This window comes from Arvicanthis niloticus, chromosome 2, assembly GCF_011762505.2.
Source record: "Arvicanthis niloticus isolate mArvNil1 chromosome 2, mArvNil1.pat.X, whole genome shotgun sequence".
NCBI classification, from domain to species: domain Eukaryota; kingdom Metazoa; phylum Chordata; class Mammalia; order Rodentia; family Muridae; genus Arvicanthis; species Arvicanthis niloticus.
In genome coordinates this window covers 90,293,223-90,309,727 of record NC_047659.1, presented here as the reverse complement: position 1 = coordinate 90,309,727, position 16,505 = coordinate 90,293,223, and the positions used below count along the sequence as shown (strand labels likewise).

Genomic DNA, 16,505 nt, shown 5'->3' with positions numbered 1-16,505 from the left:
CATGAAAGATCTGAAGCATTGGCTCAGTAAAAAGACCAAATTAAGGCAAGCAAGGCCTCTGAAAACTAGCTGTTACTGGAGAAGAAACCCACTTGGGATGCTGCCACTGTCCCCACAACCCTTTGTCCCCTAAAAATTACTAAATATCTCAGTCTCTTTGTGATCCTATCTCAAGATCTGGAATCCCACAAGAGAGCCTTCCTTCTGTCGAGAGGGATTAAGTCTGTCTGTATTTTACAGAGTGCCTGAAAATAATTAATAACCTCATTATTCTTCACAGTGGGATTCCTCCAAAAAGATAGATATTTGGATGTTAGTGTCTAAAAACATGACAAATGCCTAGTCCATTTCAAGAATGTGAGCCTGAACTTTCTCATGGGCATTTATTATACAAAATGTTAATGTTGGCTTAGACTATTCTTATCTTATTTATTAACCTTCTGGAGAAGATCAAGAGAAGATTTTTAACTAAACTTTTCTGTAGGTCAAAAGTCCCATGAAGGGAGGTGAACATAGGAGGATCAGAATTGTTAGGTCATCTTTGGCTACATAGTGAGTTCAAAGCTATAAACAGAAGTGAAGGACAGAAGATGTCCTTGTGGTTTTACTTCAGAGCAGACTGAGATATCTGAAGCTGTAGAAATCCTTAGGCTGAATGCCAAATTCCTAATTACCTGCTTAAAAAAAAAAAAGAGGTTGGATTTTACACTGGTTGTAGATACTATAGAACAGAGTTGCTTCAAAGAGAAAACACTATCTCCTGAGCAAGTTGCCTTACTAAAAAATTAACATTAAGGGTTGGTCATGGTAGTTCATGCCTTTTAACCAGAGATATCACACACACACACACACACAGAGAGAGAGAGAGAGAGAGAGAGAGAGAGAGAGAGAGAGAGAGAGAGAGAATGAGAGAGAGACAGGCAGAGATACAGAGAGAGACAGAGAGACAGAGATAGACAGACAGATAAAGACAAATAGAGACAAAGTCAGGGAGAGAAAAGAAAGAAACTTAAAATGAGGGTAGCATTTTATCCAAAGAAAATTATACCTCAGCAGGGTTTCTGCTTCATAGAGCTTGTACAGACTCAGCTTGACGTGATCACAGACACCATGAGTCATAACCATGATTGCCCCTGAGTAACTTTAGTTGATTTTCACCACACAGTTTCCTAGTAACTGTAAGTAAACTGAGTCATCTGTTAAGCTTTGTAACTAGATCCCAGCACTGTCGATGCCAGATGACCTTGACAGTGAGTTAGGTAAACCAGGTATTTTCTACTTTGAATGCACTTTTGCTTTTTACCAAATTATACATTTCCTTTCTTCTGGCTGAAATTACAGGTATCCACTGGTTTTATTCCCAGAAAGGACCACACTTCCATCCACAAATTTCTAATAAATTGAACTGTATACAATCTGAGGTCTTTCTACCTCTTTCTTTCTTCAGTCTCATATGACCTGGAGCCTGTTTTTCATACTGGACTGCTCTGGAACAGAGTTATATAACTAATAAATTAATTCAATTAAAGTACAGATTATAGTGTTTAGCAAAATTGCTGGGTGTAAAAACAAGTCAAAAATCTCATTTCCCAGGCTAGAGAGATGGCTCAGTGGTTAAGAGCACTGACTGCTCTTCCAGAGGTCCTGAGTTCAATTCCCAGCAACTACATGGTGGCTCACAATCATCTGCAATGGGGTCTTATGCCCTCTTCTAGTGTGTTTGAAAAGAGAGCAATGATGAATACTTAAAATAAAAAATAAAATAAAAAAATTTATTTCCCGACTCTTCTTGACTTTTGAACAAAAATATGTTCTCCAGCCTGATTGTCAAGTGATTTGTCTGCAAGGCTTGAGAAGTACTAATATACAACATGCCAGCAGTTCTTGTACATTGTGGACATCTAGCATCTTCTGAACACTTCAAAAATTTAAATATCATTGAGTTTTTGTGATATTGGATATCAAACCCAGGATCTTACACATACTGGGCAAATGCTCTCCCACTAAGCTATACTTTGAGATCCTGACTCCCTCTTTTTTTTTTTTTTTTTTTTTTTTGGTTTTTCGAGACAGGATTTCTCTGTGCAGCCCTGGCTGTCCTGGAACTAACTCTGTAGACCAGGCTAGCCTCGAACTCAGAAATCCACCTGCTTCTGCCTCCCAAGTGCTGGGATTAAAGGCGTGCGCCACCACTGCCCGGCTGACTCCCTCTTTTGAATAGAGAACTTCTGACATTATAGTCTTGTCTTCAAGAGGTGAAAACCACAAACTGGCTAGGATGGTTCATTTTGACCGAAACCTTATGAGATTGAGAGACAACCAGGAGACCATTCTGTATTTATTTAGCACCCTTCTGGGAGGGAGGTTGATATGTGATACAGAAACTAAGAGGGAAAGACACACCTGCTCAAAATGGACTAAAAATAGAAAAAGAAGGAAGCCTGAGCCACTGTCTATGGACGCCAGACTCCAGCATGTGAATCGGACTTGGAGTACTTGAATGAATTTGTAGTGTTTTAAGTTGTTAATTTATGATCATAAATTTAAGAAAGTGTACTTCTTCAGCAACTGGGTCATTCACAGCTACTGTTTAAAGACATCTCATTGTGGTACCCAGATATCTGAGAGACCAAATTAGAAATCAAGGACACACACCTTTAATCCCAGCACTTGGGAGGCTGAGGCAGGTGGATTTCTGAGTTCGAGGCCAGCCTGGTCTACAGAGTGAGTTCCAGGACAGCCAGGGATACACAGAGAAATCTTGTCTTGAAAAAAAAGTATAAATAGTGTGTGTAACACATGAAGCCTTGGCACACCTTAATGAAACATTGGGAACCTCATTCCCAGGCTTTTTTCTGTGAGCCAGGTAACACCAAGCTTCTTTCTTTCATTCTATGAGTCGGCACTGCTGCCATCCTGCTTGTTATTTATTTTGTTGTTTTTTTTTTTAAGTCTCTCTGCTTTCCACTTCTTTCAATTCATAGTCTAAGAATGCATACATCTCTGAGCACCAGAGCGTTCTGTGGTGACACATGACCATCGTTTGCTACAACCTTGGCCACACTGATGGAATTTGAACACATCTCCTCAGCCAAGTTACTGGTACTTGTGATTAGCTGATGTCTTTCATCACATCTTTCTTTGTGATAGAGTAACAGCTTTAGAAACTGGGAATAATGGGGCTCAGCTGTTAAGAGTGCTTGCTGCTCTTCCAGAGGACCAGGTTCAGTTCCCAGAATCCACCATAGGAGTCTCACAACCACTTGTAACTCCAGTTCCAGAGGATCCAACACCCTCTTCTAACTTCTTCTTCTTCTTCTTCTTCTTCTTCTTCTTCTTCTTCTTCTTCTTCTTCTTCTTCTTCTTCTTCTTCTTCTTCTTCTTCTTCTCCTCCTCCTCCTCCTCCTCCTCCTCCTCCTCCTCCTCCTCCTCCTCCTCCTCCTCCTCCTCCTTCTTCTTCTTTTTTCGTGACAAGGTTTCCCTGTGTAGCCCTGGCTGTCCTGGAACTCACTCTGTAGACCAGGCTGGCCTCAAACTCAGAAATCCACCTGCCTCTGCCTCCTAAGTGCTGGGATTAAAGGCATGTGCCACCACTGCCTGGCATCTTCTAACTTCTACAGACACCAAATGGAAGACATACACATACATTTTTTTTTAAGTTACCCCAACATTTTTTAATCATTGGGAACAAAGAATAAAGAAACATGTTGACAATCACTGTATAAGTGACTTTAGAATGACAGGGTTACACTACTACATCTGGCTATTGAAGGTGTTATAAAATCTCTCTCTCTCTCTCTCTCTCTCTCTCTCTCTCTTTCTGTGTGTGTGTATGGGTGTGTGTCCCACTTCCCTTCTTCCCTCCCTCTCTCCCTTCCCACACTACCATCATCCTCAGTAAGTTTTTGTCGATTTGTAGATTTGTCTATCTGCTTGACCTTCTCCTACACTAAGCTGGGGCCCATAACTAGTCTTCTGTGTTCTGAATTCACATTTACAATACCTATAGCAGAGCAGGAGCTTAGTATTTTTTTTTTCTTCAACTAAATGAAGTCTCAGGAGCCGGTGAGTTGAGGCCCTATGCTCTACATCACTGACGTGCTCTAACCTGGGATAGTCAAAAGGTAAAAGTAACACAACTATTCAGAGAGTTGTCTGGGAGGTAACTGATACACGATTTACTGCCCTCAAAACTGTATTTTCACCCAATATTGGGATGCACACTGAGAACAATCCAAGCAAGGGCCTTTGGAAAGGGGTGCGCCTAGAACCTTGGGGGCTTTGAGGACCGTCTAGTTTTGTAACATGAGCAGGGGCCTTCTTTCAGAAGGGCTTCAGAAATCAAGATCTCTGGGGACCAAGGAAAGTCTAGAAAACTGGCTTCCCTAGCCGAGTCGCGGATGGGTGGTGGAAAGCTGGAACTCTGGAGCTTGCAAAGAATCAATCAGGTCCTGGAGAGTTAAGGTACTAAACTCTGGATAAGCGATTCCATCGTTTCCTGGCAACCACTAGTTCCGCCCACCGATTGCCCGCCTCTGGGCGTCATTAACAATTTTACCAATCAGCTCACAGAACGACAGAAAGTCAGACGTCAATTGGAGAACTCCTTAGCTCCGTCACTCAGAGACTCCGCCCCTCCCTGATTCTTCCTGACTGCCAGGGATAAACCTGAGCCGGGCGTTTGGAAACTGCTGGGCAGGTGACTGCGGTAGGTGAGGGGTTGCTGTGTCCAGTGTTTAGCATCTCCTACTATGGCCTGACCCCGGAACACAACTGAGAGTATCAGGGACCGGATCATTAAGGCCAGTGGTTTGTTTAGGCCGGAGTGACTGAGGCCTGGGATCTGGACACACGGTTTTCTCTTCTGTTCTGAAGGTTCCGGGGTCAGGGACACGCGGGGGCCCACCCGAGTGAGAGCAGACTTGGGGTTTGGGTGTGCAGAGGACTTCGATGGAGATTCTAAGGACTTCGTGACATAACTGACCTTACTTTGGGCCCTCGGTCTGGCTGGACTTGGTTGGCTGAAATTCAGACTTTACCCTTGTCAGCTTACCTGATTTTTAAAAGCCCTTGCTCTGGCTGGACTTGGCTGAAATTCAGACTTGCCCTAGTCAGCTTTCCTGATCTTTAAAAGCCCTCTTAAAAGAAGCTGTCGACCGATTCAATAAACCTAGATGATTATGGAAGCTCCTAGACTCTATGCAAGCCCTTCTCCCATCTCAGCATGGGCGTCTTCCAGTGTGTTTCCCAAGCAGGCATAGTGTTGGTGCTGGGTAAAAATCAGGATTTGGAGGCAAAACATCATATACCAGCAATGCAGCTTTGAGCAAAGTGCTCGTTTGATCTTGTTATTTTCTCTTCCCACTTCTTCCTCGTCCTTTTCCTGCTCCACTTCCTTCTTCCTCACCAGCTCCTGGGATTCACACTCTTTCTGCCTCCGACTTCTTAGGGCAGGCTTCACAGCTGTGCTCCACCACACCTGTGTCTCTAAAATGATGAAAATTATTTGTATTCAGTGTTAATTATCTGGTTGAATATACATTGCATACATTTATTGAATTATCACCCTTTACCACAAAAATATGGGCAATTAAAATAGTAATGATAAAAAATACAGTGGAAAAAAGTATGACTAGGGCTGTGGAGGAACTCAAAGTACACAGTCTTGCTGCTACTGTAACGAGCACATACCCTTGCCCTCTGATAGGGCTCGACACTTTTCACCAAGCACCGATTTGCTATTTTCACGTGTAAGGGACTATGTGAGACTGTCAGTCTGTGTCCCACTGAAGACAGATCCTAACTGATAGAACGGCTGCATGCGGGAGGCCTGGAGAGAGCAGAGTAGCTAGCCACTGGTGCACAGTGGGAACATAGAGAGTCTTGTGTTTATTGAATATATAAAATGCACGGGCTGGGGCTGTAGCTTCTCAGTCTCATTTATGGAGTCTCATCTTGTAGGTGAAGGCCATTACGAGGCAGCAGACTCCACTGTCTAGACAACTGTAAAGCCCTGGACTCCTTTATGAAGATCTCAAACTCCTTTATGGGTTTGTGTTTGTGTGTGTGTGTGTGTGTGTGTGTGTGTGTGTGTGTGTGTGTGTTTGAGATAGCATCTCACTATGTAGTCCTGACCTGAAACTTATGTAGTCCATGCTAGCCTCAAATTCACAGATATCCTGCCTTTGCCCTTGCCTCTAGGGTGCTGGGATTAAAGGTGTGTACCACCATAGCTGTCTACAATATATATGTGTGTGTATATGTATACACACACACACACACACACACACACACTATATGTGTTTACAGGTATATAAAAGATTTATTTTTATTTTATGTGTGTTTCTCCTGCATGCATGTTTCTGCACCACATGCATGCCTGGTGTCCACAGAGCCAGAACAGGACATTGGATGTCCTGGAACTTTTGTTAAGGATGGTTGTGAGCTGCTATATGGATGCTGAGAACCAAACTCATCCTCTGTAAGAACAGCAAATGCTGTTAACCTCTGGGTCATCTCTCCAACTGCTACACTGCATTCTTTTTTCTTTCTTTCATTTATTTTTATGTATTTATTTTGAGACAAAGTCTCACTGTATATTCCTGGCTAGTCTGGAACTCAGAGAGATCCACCTGCTTTTGCCTCCTTAGTTCTGCATTTAAAGGTGCTCACCACCACACCCAGCATGGTACTGTGTTGAGCTAGGCTTTACTCACTTGAGTTTCTTTTTCCAGCTCCAAATGAAAATGTTTGAGAGCCTTGACTCATCAGCTATGAAATCTGGCCGGGATCTCTGGGCTGAAATCTGTTCTTGTCTGCCAAGTCCTGCCCAAGAAGATGTTTCCAACAATGCCTTCTCAGACTCCTTTATGGATTCACATCCTGCGGGTGAAGACCATATGGCAGCAGCAGACTCCACTGTCCAGCCAGCGGTAAAGCCGTGGGCTCCTTTGCATGATTCAGAAGTGTATTTAGCATCTTTAGGTGAGTTGTCTATTTCTGTTTCTCCTTTTCTGTCGTGTGTATTTGTGTGTGCCTCTCTCCCCCTTTCCTCCCTCCCTCTTTTCTCCCCACCTCCCTCAATCCCAGCACCTATGTTTTTTAGGGAGTCAAGTTATATTACCTTTAGTTTTCTAGGTTTTTTTGCCCTTGCCACATGTGGGCCAGATGTAATTTTAGGGGACGTCTTCAGTTGTTTGCTGGAAAGGAGCTCCCCCTACCCTGTGTGTTTTCTTGTACTAGCTTTAAACTGTTTTGTTGACTTCTGCTTTAGAACATTTCATGTAAATTCTGTCTTATTTCTTGGCTTCCTGTAGAAACCCTCTTGTTTATAAATCATGGTCCATTTGAGTTCAAGTAAGTAAAAAATGTTTTGTACTAAGTACATGGGGATTTCCAATGACTGAAGCTTAAAAAGCTATTTCATTAAACAGACTACTAGTGGGAGTGGGATTTTGTTGCCAGAAGAGTCATTCTGTCTCTGGGAGCAATTTTTAAAAGAGTATGTGTATGTGTCTGCATACATGTATATATAGGTGCATGTAGGTGCCCTTGGAGGCCAGAAGAGGGTCTCAAATCCCTGGATCTTGATGCCCAACATGGATGAACATGGATGCTTGGAACCAAATTCCAGTGCTCTGAAAGAGCAGTACATATTTGTAATTGGTGAGCCATCTCTCCAGGCCCCTGTTGGCTGTTTTACAAACATTTCCTGAACACATTTTCAGTGCCCTATACTGTGGCCTTAGTATAAATCTCTGGAGAGCCCACACATAAGAAAGTAAATTGCTTCAAGCAAGGAGAAAGGGAACTGTCAGTCTAGGGCAGTGTCTCAGTCACTTTTTCTATGGCTGTGACAAAACATCACAGTGAAGGCAACATGTAAAAGAAAAATGTTTAATTTAGGATTTACCATTTCAGAGGGTCAGAGTCCATGGTGGCAGGATAAAGTCATGGCGGCAGGAACATTTGAGAGCTTACACCTTACAAGGTAAAGAGATAGACAGAGACAGAGGGAGGAAGAAAGAGATAGAATACTGGGAATGGCATGAATCTTCTGAAACCTCAAAGCCCACCACCACTGACATATCTCCTCCAACAAGGCCACTGTGTATTCAAACATATGAACCTACAGGGGCTATTTTCATTCAAACCACCACAGGCTGACTCTGACTGTGATATGTATTTATTTTTCTGCTTTCAAACTCAGAGTTTCATACATACTAGACAAACCATACCTCTGAGCCATATCCCCAGTCTACTCCCTACCCAATGCTTCTGCTTTTAGACAAGGTCTCCTGTAGCTTAGGTTGGCCTTGAACTTAATGTGTAGTTGAGGATGGCCTTGAATTTCTGATCCTCCTGCCTTTACCTTCTGAGGGATGGGGATTACAAGGTAAGCAAACACACCCAGTTTCCCTGCCCTTTTAAATATACTTTTTTACTGGTACATATAAACCCCCAAAACTCTATGTATTAACATATTGGTTTTTAGCCTATTTTTTATCAACATATTGTTTTATTTTATATATGTGAGTACACTGTAGCTGTCTTCAGACACACCAGAAGAGAGTGTCAGATCCCATTCTAGATGGTTGTGAGCCACCATGTGGTTGCTGGGGATTGAACTCAGGACCTCTGAAAGAACAGCCGGTGTTCTTAATCACTGAGCCATCTCTCCAGCTCCTTTAACATAAATGAATCTGTCTTGTAGAGAATGCACTGACAAGAACAGCGGTAGACTGACAATTCTACTGCTGCCACGCCCACTCTTCTTCTTTCAGTGTGTTAAACAATTAAACCCCCTTTCTTTCTAAAAGACAAAAGCTAGTTAAATGTTACATAGACATCATTCTTTTTTCTTCCTCCAAGAAAAACTGAGAATCCCTTAGTTATTAACATATATCACCTGCAGGGTTTCTGTTTTGTTTTGTGGGTGAGCTCTTGCTAATAACTTAAAGGAACTGGGTGTTTATTGCTTTGATCAGTGGTATGTAATGTTTCAGTTCATCTATACATTGTTTAAATCAGGATAAGTACATCTCAAGTGGTTTTCATTATGGTAAGATTCATGTGTTGTGAAACTAAATCTGGAAATTATTATTTGAAGAAGCCCAGTCCTATGGAGTGCTTAACTATTTTTGTTATTTTTATGGTGGCAGGAGTCAAATATGAGCCCCTGCTAGGCAGTCACTCTGCTCCTGAAGTACTGGGAAGGAGGGCAGCCTCTGTAGAAGGACACAAGGAAGAGCCAGAAGAGGGCTTAGATGATTGCTGAGAAATGGGAAGACAGAGGGACTTCAGTAATGACGATTAGAAGGAAAAAATTCTGAGAGAAATGCAGTGGGAAAGGTGTGGGATCCGAGTGAAATTGCTAAGGAAACCAGCAGGAACAGCAGTGCTGGCAGTCATGGCTGAGGGGCCTGAGCGTTCCCTTTGTGTCAGACAGAACATCTGCTCCACAATGATAAGGAGAAGGGCAACGCTTTGGGAAAGAACCAGATCCCTTGACTGGTTGATAACATGTGACTGGGTCTTGTAAGAAACACACTTGGGGTGATGGTGTTGATTGATGCATATTGGTCGGAAAGTTAAAAACTCCACTGGCCTTTCTAGAATCAGTTAAGAAACTAATTGGAAATTAAGAGTTCTGTCTTGGGGCTGGAGAGATGGCTCAGCCGTTGAGAACAGTGGCTGTTCCTCCAGAGATCCTGAGTTCAATCCCCAGCAACCACATGGTGGCTCAGAGTCATCTATAATGGGATCTGATGCCCTCTTCTGGCACACAGGTGTACATGCGGATAGAGCACTCATTCATAAGATAAATCTTAAGGAATAAAAGAAACTTCCTTCTCGAGGAAGCCAAGAGGCTTTTTGCAGCCCAGGAAAGGATTGGGTAATAATGGCAGGCAGGTTTGGGTGTACGATAGTACCTGGCTCTGCCTGCCTGTTAAAACCACATCTGCTTGGGAACTTTGTACACTCAGAAGTCCATTCTAGCCACAAAGAGTACCCATCTCCATGACAACTAAAACCAGATAATCTGAAGATTGTTTTTTTTTATTGCCAAATAAGTCTGTGCCAAAAAGAATCCACCAATAAGAGCAACAATTATAAATCCAGCCAGATAAATGCATTATCCTTTTTATATCCTTAAGAAAAAAAATATTACTGTTTATTAACTGCAGGTGTTTTACCTGGGTGGGCTCTTGCTGGTGACTTACAGAAATACAAGGTGTTTATGGTTTTGGTCAGTGGCTGTTAGCTGATGTCACTTGTTTAGAAATGGAAACAAGACTGCCGATTACAACATTTCTCTTAGTTCTGAGATTAATGGCCATCCCTCAGCTATTGTCTGCTGGTTGTTTTGAGCATCCTTTCCTGGGAGATGAGATCTACCCCTTCCTTATGAGGTCCCAATGACAAAACTAAGTCTATAATACCATAGTTCACCCTGGGGAACGAATGCATTTTGGGGGCTTACTTACAGAGGGTAAGAGTTTACTTCTAGGCAAATGGGTGGCCTCAAAGCAGGCAATCCTGAAAGACATCGCCCAGTCTGGATGATGGCTTCCTAGTAGCTGCATTGATGGAGTCCCCCTCTTCAGTCAGCCTTCCCCAGCTCATACAGTGTTACACCTCTTGAGGCCACCCACATGCAAGTAGGGCAGAATGGCTGGAAGTGCAGGAAGGTGAACCAGAATCTCAGATGAGGGGCCAACAGCCTCCTTCCTCTAAGGCAGCGGTTCTCAACCTAAGGGTCATGACCCTGTAGAAGATTAAAGGACCCTTTCACACAGGTCACTGCATATCAGATATCTACATTACAATTCATAACTGTAGCAAAATTACAGATATGAAGTAGCCTTGAAACAATTTTTGTTGGGGGGTGGGTCATTACAACATGAGGAATTATTTTAAAGGGTCGCAGCATTAAGCCGGTTTAGAGAGCCACTGCTCTAAGGGAATGTCTGCGGCGAATAGGTCGCTAGAGATGCTCTTCCGTAAGCAGGCAGCTGATTTGAAGATGGCAGCTGTTTTGCTTGGAGAACCCTTGTTCTGTGACTCATGTGCAGACTCATACTTTGCTTAACAATCAGGATTTGGTCTGAGAAAGGCGATTTCATCAGTGAGCGAGATAGAGCATACCTACTCAAAGTCAGACACGTGACGTCACCTGACGTCACCTGTCTTAAGGAATCACTGTGGGGTTTGTGGCTTGTCATAGACTACAATGTGACTGAATCATATAGTTGAAGTAACGACTAAATTAAGGCAGAAAGTAATGGTGATGTTATTTCTCCTGTGCTTCAAAAGCGGTCTCCTCAACAATTAAAATGCAAAGGAGAGTAATTAGAGGTACAGCCTCAGGAAGCCCTATGAATTACTCTCAAAGGATTACAAGACGTTTGCTTTTATTAGGTTCCAACATCCAGGCCACAAATTGAGCAAGTTTTGGAAATGTTGGATGATATTTTTCTTTAATCAAGATTGTAATCCCACATAGAGACCCTAAAGGTCTCTCATTATTGCGTTCCCATTGAGTCAATTCCAGCATCTAATGAACCATTGGGGCGCTCGTCATTTCCTCTAATGCTTTCTCATGAGGGTTGGGAAACACTTCATGTCCTTGTAACAAGAAAAAAACCCATTTGCTCCTCAGAGACGTTATTTTCAAGGAGTTGAAAACAGGAGCTGGAACACACATGCCAAGCCAGGGAAAACAGGCGATCCTTAGAGAGATACCTGCTGGGATTCTGTGATTTAAAAAAAAAAAAAAAAACAACCATACTGTTGATTTACTTATGATTTATTTATGAGAGCCTGTGGTGTTTCCTTTTTTCAGAGTTAAACATTTACTCAATATAGTACAAGATGTGGAAAAGAAGCATATTCAGTCAACTTTCATTTTTTTCCCCTAAAAATGAGTTCTTTTGCAGGGACTATCAGTAAAAGGAATTTTTGGGGACTGTGGAGGGGTCTGTTTTGTTGGATATTTGGGACAAGGTAACCTGTAGCCTAGACTAGCCTTGAACTCCTAACCTTCCAGACTGCCTCTGCCTCCCAAGTGCTAGGATTATAGGCTTGTGCCATCACACCTGGCTGGAGAGAATTGCTCACTTTGCATTTTGCACCTTAGACTTAATTAAAATGTCATGTCATAGTCTGTGTGTCATGCTCCATTTCTTTCTCTTCAGAGAAGAAACTAAGAAGAATCAAAGGTTTAAATGAGGAAGTAACTTCCAAGGACATGCTTCGAACTCTGGCCCAAGCTAAGAAGGAATGCTGGGATCGATTCCTCCAGGAGAAGTTAGCATCAGAGTTTTTTGTGGATGGACTTGATTCTGATGAGAGGTAAGTAATTGACAGCAGGCTTCACTAAGACTACTTCTCACTCACTAAAGAACTCAGGTGATGTCAGAGTACTGGTACCAGTTGATACTGATATCTCTTTGAGCCCTTGAAAGGTTGTCCAATATGTCCTTGTAGACATATTGGACCAGGACCAGGACCAGGACCAGGAGTAGATTTTTTTTTTAGAATGGCAAATATCCCCAGCTACATCTTGACCACAGATAAATAAAAGTTGAGGATGAGCCACTATTTTCAGGTGTGCTGTGCACTGGAGAAAGATGTACTGAAGTGCCAGCTAGCGCCATGTCTTCTTATCCTCTAATCTTCAGTGCCATAGAACTTCTCACCTATTCCAGCCACCCAATAAAAGTATGTGGCTCAAACCAATATATTTGTTCAGCATCTATGTACTAACACTGAGCTTGCTGATTGGAGGAGACTGTCTTAGTTATTTTTCTATTGCTGTGATAAGACAGCATGACCAAGGCAACTTATAGAGGAAGGATTTATTTGGAGCTTATGGTTTCAGAGGGATAGGAGTCCATTGCTGTCACGGCAGGGATGGTGACAGGAGCCGGAAGCTGAGGGTTTACATCATGAACCACAAACAGGAAGCAGAGAGAGTAAACATGGAGTTTCAGGAGGCTTTGAAACCTCAACGATGTCCCTTAGGGATGCACTTTTTGCAAGAAAGACCACATCTCTTAATCCTTCCCAAACAGCATCACCAGCTGGAGACCAAGTGTTCAAATGCTCGAGCATATAAGAGACATTTCACTCAAACTGCCACATTTTACTCCCTGGCCCTCATAGGCTGGTTACGATATCATAATGCAAAATGTATTTACTTCAACTTCCAAAGTCTTCATGGTCTTTCGGCCTTAACACTGTTTTAATGACGAAAGTCTTTTATGAGAGCTCTATAAAATCACCAGCCTACTCTAGGTTTAATGGGACACAATGTCTCAAGGGGATGAGGTACAGAATGATGGATTAAGACTCTGGAGGTCTCCTTTTCACCTCTGAGTGCACACCCAAGGGTCTTTGTACCTGCACTCACGTATACTACACATGTGCATTACACGTTTTTAAAATTAAATTAAAAAAAAATTAAAACACAATTTTAAAAATTGATGGAAGGAATAAGAACTAAAATTTTAAGGAAAGGCCTTAGGGAAATATGACTCAAGCTCACAACACAAGTTAATATTGATTTTGAGAGTTCATTGTGTCGCTGTGAAGATTACCTGAATCAGGACGAATGTCTAAATAAAACTTCATAGTCACACTTGATTTAACTTACAAAGCACTTTCATTTGCCCCCTCACGCCTTGAGTCAGCATACCCTTAGATCCTTCAGAAGTCAGGCTTTTTGTTTTTAAAGATTTATTTGCTTTTATGTAAGTACACCTCACTGTCTTCAGACACACCAGAAGAGGGATCGGATTCCAGTACAGATGGTTGTGAGCCACCATGCAGTTGCTAGGAATTGAACTCAGGATCTCCGGAAGAGCAGTCAGTGCTCTTAACCACTGAGCTATCTCTCCAGCACCCAGTGTGGCATTTTTAAGGTCAGCCAAACTACCTCTGGAAGGCTCAAAAAATAATATATTTTTTAGATTATTTAGATAGTCTAGATTCCTGACCTGTTCATAACTTGGGATAATGTTCTGTCTTCCTGAAAATTTCCCTCTACTCCAGTTCTAAGGCATTGAAACTTTCTCTTGCATAGTCAAGTAAGAATTAATTCTTTCTGAAACCAGATCACTGTGCTTATGTGATCATACAGAAAATAATGTGACCTTCCAAGAGTTTCTTCTGATTTTCCCTTTTCTAAATAATTTGAACAGTTCCATGAAAAGGGCAGTAGATAAGGAGTAAATGTATCTTTCACTTGATTCTCTTTGAGTTGTGGACATACACCAACCTTCTGTGCTTCTCCCAACATCTGACACTGGGTTCTGTTCCTCTTACCTACATTTGTGGGGACACAGCTGTTGGTCTGCAGAACAAGCTCTGGGAATCAGTAGCTATGTGTTTGTTTTCAGACTCAAAGTTTGCATTTTAAACAGGCCATTTTGTGTCCTGCGAGAACCAGGTAAGAGATTCCTACTCTTGAACAAATAGTCCTATGGTTTTTCAATTTTGTTTGTTTAGTTCTTTGTTCAATTGACTGGCTAAGCAATGTGGTCTCATTCTGTAGTCTAGGCTAGCCTTGAACTTATGACAGTCCTCCTGCCTCAGCCTCCTGAATGCCGAGGATTCTGGGTATGAGCCATCAATACCTAGCTGCTGTGAGTTATTGAAGAGCATAGTTGGAGGTTTACATTATTTGTAGTCATTTATATTTTACTTCGAATGTGTAATAACTGGAAGATACAGGATCCTGGGTACTTAAGGAAGGTAGAGATACATGAATCTGACAACCAATCCGTTCCCCTCTCTACACAGACAAATGAAAAGAGCCTTCTGGCATAATGCCCATTCCTTGGTGGGCACACTGGGTTTCTATCTTGGGATCTTAATCTCTGAGGCCTCCCACCCCCAAATTACAGTTCTTACAGATAAGCTGCTTGTGTAACTGAGCCTCACAGTGTCTTAGGTGGAAGCGATCTCAGATTCCTGTCTCACCCATAATTTGATATTTATTTGAGTGTTGCATCCCCTTGACAGTTTCTTTCCTCTTCAGATTTGAGGGAACAAAAGCTAAGAAGGAGGCCCAAGCTCTCAGCTATTCCTGTCAAGCCTTCAGAGGCCCTGCTTTGAAGGGGCCCTGGTGCTGCTTATAGCCAAAGTGCCCACTAGGGGGTAAATGATGCTGTTGAGCTGCCAGGATGTGCAGCTGTCAGAGTATTAGAAGCAAGGCTCCCTGTGTCAGCAGGGAAAAGCAGAGGTGGGCAGGGAGGCAGACTTGAGTAAGTGAGCCAATCACTACGTAGTTAATCCTCGAGCTCTGACCCAGCCATTCCTTTCTTCTGCTCTTTTTGTAGCACCTTGGAACATTTCAAAAGGTGGCTCCAGCCAGATAAAGTCGCCATCAGCACAGAGGAGGTCCAGTTTCTCATCCCTCCTGAGTCGCAAGCCGAGAAGCCAGAGGCCGGGGACAAGCCAGCGGCAGCAGAACAATAAATTACACACACATACACCAAGCAGCTGTCTGGGGCCCAGGGGGAACAGTGGAGAGCTTGACAGCATGGCAGCAAGGAGAAATCCAGGGAGGGGAAAAAGCCAGACTTCCACTCCACAAAGCAAACAGCTGCTGGCCCCTGGGGACTTGCTTAGAGCTGGTGTGTATGACTGTCCTGGATGAAGTGGCGGTCCCAGTGTGTGCTGGATCAAAAACACTGCTGTCCTGCATGTTTCACAGATTGACTGAGGGCTGCTGCTGCTGTGGGTTAGAGGTTTGTAAGGACTCAGTGAGGAGCAGAGTGTGAAAGAGCTTGAGGACATTGGAGGCCCTGTATAGAATGGATCAGTCAAGTGAGCCATGTTTTCTCTCAGTCTTCTGGATCTTCATGCCTGTGTCTCAAGCATTCCATAGTTAAGTAGTCAGAAACAAGTGTAGCCAAGGAGAGTGAAGTCAGTCTCCTTGAGTCCAAGCCCTTGCTGGGCTTTCCCACATACTCATTGTAAATGGACAGACTCTCAGGAACTGGGCTTTTCCTTTTGATTTGTTCCTTTTGTCAAAAAAAAAAAAAAAAAAAAAAGAAAAAGAAAAAAAAGAAGTGAGAAAATGTGGGTGTTTGTATCTGTGTAGATATATTTTCTACTTCATGGCTTCTCCCCCAGCTTCTCCTTGTGGGAACTTTACACATTCCAAATTAGACTTGTAAATATGGTTTCGTCTTTGACACAACTCTTGATTAATTCCAAACTTGCTCCCCGTGGCAAGTTCCCTGACTGAGCTTGCATTTACTCCTTGTTTATTGTGTTATTCGTGTAAAGTTTGAATTATCTATAGAAAACTTTCTCATTGGAACAACTGTGTAGTGTGGGGAGTGCTGTTGACCCATTTTCTCGCACATGAGTGCTGAGGAAGGAGAGAAGTAAGGACAAAGGTATGCCAAGGCAGGGGAGCCAGCAACCTTTGTCAGCCTGGTGTACATAGCAAGTTCCTGAATAGCCACAGTTGCATAGAGAGACACTGTCTC

At 42.7% G+C, this 16,505-nt stretch overlaps 1 protein-coding gene across 1 annotated transcript; it reads left to right on the top strand.

The window, feature by feature from the left end:
* The first annotated feature begins 4,621 nt into the window (after positions 1–4,621).
* Ccdc32 (coiled-coil domain containing 32) lies at positions 4,622–15,682 on the top strand. The gene is made up of 4 exons (XM_034496865.2): positions 4,622–4,708; positions 6,735–6,984; positions 12,198–12,354; positions 15,345–15,682. The coding sequence occupies exons 2-4, from the start codon at positions 6,741–6,743 to the stop codon at positions 15,481–15,483; spliced, it is 540 nt and encodes a 179-aa protein (XP_034352756.1). The 5' UTR covers positions 4,622–4,708; positions 6,735–6,740; the 3' UTR covers positions 15,484–15,682.
* The last annotated feature ends 823 nt before the right edge of the window (positions 15,683–16,505 follow it).

Bases quoted from the DNA above. Each gene is read 5' to 3' on its own strand.
- Ccdc32 (XM_034496865.2), top strand. From the start codon at position 6,741: ATGAAAATGTTTGAGAGCCTTGACTCATCAGCTATGAAATCTGGCCGG. The intron at 6,985-12,197 runs GTGAGTTGTCTA...CTTTCTCTTCAG, and splicing joins AGTGTATTTAGCATCTTTAG to AGAAGAAACTAAGAAGAATC. The intron at 12,355-15,344 runs GTAAGTAATTGA...CTCTTTTTGTAG, and splicing joins GGACTTGATTCTGATGAGAG to CACCTTGGAACATTTCAAAA.